Below are 7,878 nucleotides of genomic sequence, written 5' to 3'. Positions count from 1 at the left end.
TGTGTAAGCACATGTGGGAGGATCCTGAGATATACCAAATATGGACTGTGAACCAGGCAGATTAGAATGACTGGCTAGAGGAAACTGGAAGAAATACCCCATAATAGTGTCAGGGGAAGCACACTGACTGAAACTGCCCTCCCTGGCCAGGCACCATAGTAACTATTTGCATGCGTTGTTTTACGACAGGAGGTCCTGGTAAGGAACACGGAACTAGTAAGCCTCCACCAACTGGAAGAGTTCGGGAAAGGTTAAAAGGAGACACCACCTGTCCGCTCACCTCCCAGAATCCTTCTCTCTGGCATCCATCTTGGCTGAACAAGGCTGTACCACCAGGAAGGACCCTGAGTCGGAATGATTGGCTAAGGACAACCCAGAAACTAATCCCATCACCATAAAACCGAGCCACTTGGGAGAGCTGTTCTCCTGGGTTCCCTTACCCTACTGCTCTCCACCCGGGTGCCCTTTCCCAATACAATCTCTTGCCTTGTCAGCGCATGTGTCTCCTCGGGCAATTCATTTCCGGGTGCTAGATAAGAACCCAGTTTCGGGCCCTGAAGGGGTCCCCCTTCCTGCAACAATAGTAATTCAAACTGCCATGAGGATGCGACTCAGAGACTCACTCTCCCGGAGTCCGCTCGTGTGTCTACCCAAATGTACTGTGTGTGTTTCTCCTCTTGATAAATACTATACTTGCTACACCACCTTCCATCTTTGTGGAAATTCTTTTCAGCAAAGCCGAAGGGCCAGGGCCCTTGTCACTGACCATTGGGTGTAGTGGATAGGATCCGGCGCTCTCACCACCGTGACCTGGCCTCAGTCTCTGGCTGGCAATCTAGGCCTTGCTTCAAGCAGTTGCAGGCTGAGGCCACCCAAGATCAGGGTGACAGGAGGCAGGTGTGACCAGTGACACCCTCCCCTCCCCAATCCCCAGCTCCGCTCTCCCACTGAGCCCTCCTCCACATGGGTATTGTTTTGTATTGTTCAGTTACTCAGTAGTGTCCAACTCTATGTGGCCCCATGGACTGGAGCCCACCAGGCTCCTCTGTCTATGGAATTTTCCAGGCAAGAATACTGGAATGGGTTGCCATTTCCTACTCCAGAGGGTCTTCCCATCCATACGTGAAAGAACATCAAACAACTCTGTTCAAAACAGTTTATTTTATTTTATTTTTGTCAGACAAACACATTGATTTCTGGACCACAGTAGAGGATGGAAACCTTTCACAAACTTATTTATTTGAAAATACAAATATAAAATTATACTTTCCACATCTGTGATGTGAGAGACTGCCATCCACATAGTAATTTTTTACAACAGGGCTTTAAGAAAGCCACACACAAAGACCTGAAAGATGCTTGAGATATATATATATATAGATACATATATATGTATATATATAAAAAAAATACTCACTACCAAAGTTGTCATCAGTTTCATACTAAAGTATAAAAGTAAGGGTGAGGTCAGCCACAGTGCTAGGGAAAGTTTTATTTAGATACATTGATGTCCACATGAAACGCTTAGACTTGCATCCTATTACATATGGAATTCCGAGTTTACAACACACCATGAACGGCAGATTGGCTAGCCCACGCTACTCAAAGGACACTCACAGATTCCACAGAGGATGGTACAGTATGTACAGAATACAGTAGCAGAGAGCCTTCTGGAAGGCTCTGGAAACTTTTGTCTCTCAGTCTCCATCCCCAGCCCCCCACGTGCCCCTGCCTCCTAGGAACAAACTCCTATCTGAGACAATACATTCTGATTATTTGATAGCCAAGTGTTTGGATTCAGGTTGCTTCCCCAGAGGGGTGGGTTTTTATGTATATATTTTTGTTTTAGTTTATTTACTTTTTTTTTTTTTGGTTAAAAAAAAGAAAGAAAACAAACATTACGGTATTAAAGTATTGCTTAACGTACAGCGTCTCCTTGGGTAGTGTCTGTGCTCAGGACGGGGCTGAGCTGACTTCTGCTTCTTTTTGTTTGGAGTGGGGGGCCGGGTGGAGAGGGGTGGGGGGAGCCTGCCAGTGTCTCTCTTCCATGTGCTTGCCTGCATCTGTCCCTCTGCCCCCGCCCTCAACCCCCAACCCTGCTTCAGCCTTCCTTGGAAGATAGCCTGGTTTGCAAAGCACATTCAAGAAAGAAAAACATTCTTCCCTCCCCACCCAACTCCCCAGCCTCCCTCTGTCCCTGTGAGCCACTCCCAACCAATAGAGAGAAGTATGAGTTAGTGTTTCTTTTGTAAACAATTTCATATGCAATATAATACAGAAAGCATGGCTGACCTTCAATTAAAAAAATGTAGTAAACTATATTGCTTTATTCTTGATTATGCTGCAGTGAGTGAATGGCAGAATGAAGCAGTGTGGGTGGGTGGTGGTGGCTAAGTCCCTAGCCCTCGTTTGCACTAAAGATCAAAATAGGTTTTGTTTTTCTATTTGGAACCAAAAAAAAAAAAAATTTTTTTTTTTTTCCCAAAATCCCCAAATGAAAAAGAAACAAAAAAAAAAAAAAAAGAAAAAACCAAGAAACAAAACCAAAACAAAATTGAAAACAAAAACTGAACACCTTTCAGGTCATTAGAACCAACAATTACCCAATGATTTTTATACTAGTCTAGCAAGATGTGTGTAACATTCACTGGCTGTGAATTGCTGTGCAGTGAAACATTAAATTGACAGCAATAGAGCCATGCTACCTTAAAGTCCAAGCTACGAGTTCAAATTAAGATGAAGGTTATGAAGGAGAGAAACGCAAAGGCCTGTTGGGACTTCGTTTGAATCAAGCCCATGAACGACTGGGATAGAGTGAGGCTGTCTGGTTTTCCCAGTGGGTGTGAGGAAGGCCACAGACCAGGGGTGCAAGCTCCTGGAGAGGAGACCCAGAACTCGGTCATCCCCGTCAGCTCCACGTCCAGGGAGAACCAGGAATCGGTCCAGGAGCTTATGTGCCCACTCTCCCCCGAGTGGGAGGAGAGGAGTCTGGGGGCCCCAGGCAGATGGATCTAGAAGCCAGAGAGTCACCCGGTGGCTGCTTTATGATTCCGGGGAAAAGCCATCAGCCAAGAGGGTTTCTCCCCCAGGGAAGGCGGAAGGTGGTTCCCATGTTCGCCATTGAGCTTAACTGACACAAAGACAAGGCTGAACATCAGTGCTAAAATAATTTACAAAAATCTTTCAAAATGGACTTCTAGATGAGTGGGGGACTAATGTGAACCTTAACCTAGGTAGCCACATTAAAACATATCAGATTTCCACGAGATTTGTGCTATGGGCTACTGGGTCTCTTCAAAAGGTATTATAAACATCTAAAACATATTCACACAGATTATCAATTTCTTCTGAGCATTCTTAAAAAAATATTTTTTTCTCTTAGTAAAATCATTTTAATATACCATGCCTCCCTCTTTTAAAAAATAAATTAAAAAAATCCAGTTTTGCATATCTAGCATTAGCATTTAAGGTAGTATGGCACACCCCTTCACAGCTGGGGGGGGTGGGGTGGGAATCTACAAAACGCCGTAGAGTCTACCGGCATCTGAACATCGTGAGACCTTGGGTTAGTTGAAACCACATCAGATCAGCAAAAATAAAATGAAAACTTGAAATTGAAAAAAAAAAATGAAAGGAAAAAACTGCCCCAAAATTATTAGCATTTTTTTTTTTCATAAATAAGAGAAAGTTCTATCCTTACTGGTCCTAAATCTGAATAACTATGTCTAATTTTTTTAAACCTTAATTACGTTATACCTATCAATATGTACTAGAAGAAAGAGGAGAAAAAAAGTCACTACACTAGTACCAGGACAGCACGCTTACAAGATAGCCATTTTATACAGTATTAACAGACAATGATCAACAAAGAGTCTTCTATGAGGTGATGGGGGATGCAGAGAAAGGAAGGCTAGTACAGTACATCACCAACATGGACAAAATAGTAATTAAATTCCCTAGTCTAGACACTGAATTTCTGGGAATTTATTGTCTCTTTTTTTTTTCTTTTTTTTTAAATAAAACTTCTATTTTGTTATTTTATTACTTGAACAAGTTTTGATATTTTAAAAGCGCCCAGCATTTTACTTAACCTGGTTGTTTGGAAATAAAAAAAGAAAGAAAGAAAAACAAACAAAAAAACAAACCTTCACCAAACAACCTAACATTTTATTGGAAAAAACAAAGAACATGATTTAAAAAAAAAAAAAAAAGATGTTGCTGTTTAATTAGAATTGAAAAAGGCTTTTTTTCTTTCTTTCTGAGTTAGCATTTTGGAGCCTTTTGCTTGAAGATGCTTTTACCCTACCATGTCTGTGAATGTCTACATTAGTCTACTTTGTTAGTAAAATTTATAAAAATAGGAGTGCAGCAGCTCTTTATAATAAATGTCGCATTCAGTGTCTCATACTGGCTGTGCCTTAAGTACCAAATTTATAAACGTAACAATTTAAAAAATATTAATAAAACGTCAATATCACATTTTAAAAAAGAAAAAAATATATATCCACACTACAATATGTTTTAATGCCATCTATTGAGTTGTACTTCTATAGTTGCTGTTGCCGACCTATTACCAATATTAAAAAAAAGTTAAATTAAAAAATATCCTTCATCATAAGTATCTTTCCCCAACCGAGGACCATATATTATAACAGCCAAATGTTAAACATGTGCAAACAGGAAACGGTCAGTTTTTCCCACCAGTCACAGTGCAGCGATGTTTATACTTTTTACTTTTTAAAATTCTGTTTACATCTACAATAAATTAAAAAAAAAATTCTTTCATAGCCTCTCTGGTGATACTTGCAGCACTGAGGTATTAAAAAAAATATATAAACCAAAAGGTTGCTTTCCTAATTGGTAAATAGAAAGTGAATGGAGAAAAGATTTCATTAATGCAGGCTTATCCACTCCTGGCCCATGGGTCCCCGGAGCTGGGGGGCGGCTGGGGGGACAGGGGGAGGAGAGAGGCAAAGTGTCCTAGGGACCTTTGGAGGTGCTGAAATGATTGGACAATAGAAAATGATCAAATATTTAAAAATTAAGACTGAAAAAGAATGTCCCCCCACCCCTCCCCACCCAAGCCAAACCTGGTGTGCTTTGAAACATTAAATATGTTAAATATTAAAATTGTAGCTTTGTTTTTAAAAAACGTCTTGGGAAAAGCAGTTTTTCATATTTTAAATAAAAATCTAACTAGACGGTAACGTTGGAAGCTGTGCACAGACGAGAGGTTAATATGCTGGTATGACACTAATACAGTTCTTAGGTCTATCACACAGACAAGAGGAGCTAAACAGTGTTCTAACCTGTCCTGGGGTCGGCCTGGCAGCTGGGTGTTCATCCGTCTCAGTCACTGACTCGGTTACCATTCCTCCCCTCCTCCACCCACAGAGCATCAAACTGCCTGGGACCGACTCCCTCACAAAAATATTTTTGATTCTCTCTTTCTTAATAGTTTCTATGTAGTTAATGGAATTGTATTTACAACATTTCTTTTTTAGAATTCACAATTGCAAAAAACCTTATAATATCACCTCTTTCAACAGAAAAAAAGCACTTATAGAAAAGGAGGACACGCAAAACATTGTCGTCCTTACCTTATTGCCGAAAATAGATATACTTAGGTTAACAAAGAGACGCCACAAAAAAAGAACCGCTAGAGAGTCTGTTCATTAGCCTACTACATCCATCTCACTTCTTATACAATGCAGAGTAGAAAGTTGATGCCCACCTCCCGCTCAGCACTTCACAACCTCGCTTCTCTGTGTGTGCTCAAATTCTGCCTGAAAATTCATACAGTCTCAGAATTGATACCAAAATATTCAGAGTAATATTACCATCTCAGCATCCTTGAAAAGTGAGAACAGAATTAAACAAGCCAAAAAAAAAATTGTTTTAAGAAAAAAATAATACCTTAATATAACAATTATACTATGGTTAGCTTTTAACTAGATATTAAAGCTATATGACTACTGGACTAAGTCAAAATCACTACCAAATGTGATTCAAAGAGATTTAAAAGGAGAAGAGGGAAGAGAGAAGAGGGAGGGAAACCATCAAGAAAAACAAAAACAAAACAAAACCAAAATCATGGGATATATACACATTTAAAAGCTGTTGTCTTATATTACAGCAGATTCGTGAGATGATGAGATGCAGTCAACCCTCGATCCGAAGTGAGCCATCTCTGGTTGGGACGGGGAGTGAGGCTGGTGGGGGAACAGGTCTGATGACATCACCTAAATAAAGGGCCACTCAGAAACTTCGCCCAGTCTTGCCTGGACATCCAGGTATGCTCTGCAGGGCACAGGAGGTCGAGGACGTCCGGAAGAGAACACAAAGTCGGGGTGGGAGGAGAAAGAAGCAATGTCAGGCAGGCATACTGTTTACTCTGAACTTTTTAACCAGCATTTTCAGAGTATGACTACTTTGGGCTACTGAGGATGTTTGAAAGTGGCCAGGCTAATAACAGCTGACTGGGGTCACAGCCTGAGCCAAGCTTGATGCTGGGGAGAAAGAGGGCAGCTCTGTAGCTCATTTTGCTGGCTTGCTAATTTGCTGATTCGATACACTATGGTAGAGTTCTTGAGGCAATGGTGGAAACTGGGGTCAGCAGATGTGGTCACGCTGGGTTTGCAGCTGGAACGGTGAACTGCAGAGTGACTAGCACTGCCTTTTCTGGTTAAGAGTCTGTTTTCAAACATTAAACTAAATGTTTAAAAGTGTTTGCCTTTAGGAGACGCCCGTTAAGGACTGTCCGTAACTAAAACTGCAAATTTCTACTTAAAAAAATCATATTACATACAAAAGACTCAAGGTCAGGACGCTTGTAAAAACATACACAACAAATAATAATCAGCTTTGGTCCTAGGAAATGAGAACAGGCCCAGGATTCACAGACTTGTTGATTGATTCTCCCTGAACTGACTGGGAGCCAGGGCCCCTCCTTTCAGGGATGGTGCTAAAGGGCTGAGGGTCATCTCTGCTGGGCATAGACCGTGTGTGTGTGTTTTGGGGAGGCCGTGTGACTCAACTGGCCCACTTAATCATTTTGGAGGGAGCGAGTGGTTAGCTCCACTCTCTAGTCTGTTCCATCCTTTCGAGTCCTAAAGCTGGATGCGGGAGGCTGGGCTGCGAGCAGCCTCACCTCCCTCCACCCGCAGGGAAGCTCTGCAGAGGAGGGTGGGGCCGGAGGCGGCAGGGAGCCCTGCACCGCCCGGCAGGGAGGGAAGAGGCACTGGCAGCTGTCTGATCCCCGTGTCATCTGACCCCACAAGGGCGGGAGCCACCTTCAGCCCCCCACGTTCTTGGGTCCATCAGCCCGCCTTGCTCTCAGAGGAGCCTAGCTTTGCTGGGACCCCTAAACCCAGTTGAATTAGTCGTGAGTAGCTCTCCTTCACACTGTTAGTGGCCTCTGGCTCTGGCAGGCCAGCAATGGCTGGGTCAGTGCTGGAAGGGAAGTGGAGGCGAGGGGGTGAAGAGAACTCACACACGGGGTTTATTGGGTTAAGAGAGGCAGTTGCGTTAGTCGAGGTGATTCCTTAGAGCAATATTAGAGAAATCCAAGAGATGTACGGAGCTTGGCTCCACCTGGTCCCCCAGTTGGGCCCGCATTACTGGGTCCTGGCTGGCTCGGGGGCCTGGAGCAACCCTCGACAAGAGGGGCGTCCTGCTGACTGCAAACCAAAGTGGCAAATCCATCTCAGCTTTGCTTCTCCCAGAGGGACAAGTGCTCATGTCCCAGCTGGGATTTTGCAAGCAGGATCCACTCCCAGGCCTCAGCTGTGGCACTCTCTCTTCCGAAGAAACAGACTCTTGTCTCAAGACCCAAAACCAGCTAGCTCACACGGGCCACGCTGCGCTTCCACGAGAGAA

General features: G+C 43.1%; 1 protein-coding gene across 9 annotated transcripts in view; it reads right to left on the bottom strand.

Annotated features, from left to right (window-relative positions):
* Window positions 1-1,146: 1,146 nt before the first annotated feature.
* The window catches only part of MSI2 (musashi RNA binding protein 2), a 405,753-nt gene continuing 399,021 nt past the window's right edge, over window positions 1,147-7,878 (bottom strand). For 8 of the 9 annotated variants that reach the window (XM_059877826.1, XM_059877828.1, XM_059877829.1 and 5 more), the window contains one exon: window positions 1,147-6,300. Coding sequence is in view for 1 of the 9 variants with exons in the window: in XM_059877828.1 (XP_059733811.1) it covers window positions 6,259-6,300 (42 nt within the window). In the remaining 8 variants the exon portion in view is untranslated. The remainder of the gene's footprint in view (window positions 6,301-7,878) is intronic. The other variant, NM_001206656.2, reaches the window with a different exon arrangement.

The sequence above is a fragment of the Bos taurus genome, chromosome 19 (assembly GCF_002263795.3).
Source record: "Bos taurus isolate L1 Dominette 01449 registration number 42190680 breed Hereford chromosome 19, ARS-UCD2.0, whole genome shotgun sequence".
In the NCBI taxonomy this organism is placed as follows: domain Eukaryota; kingdom Metazoa; phylum Chordata; class Mammalia; order Artiodactyla; family Bovidae; genus Bos; species Bos taurus.
Note: the sequence above shows the minus strand (reverse complement) of the source record. Positions and strands in the feature narration are given on the sequence as shown.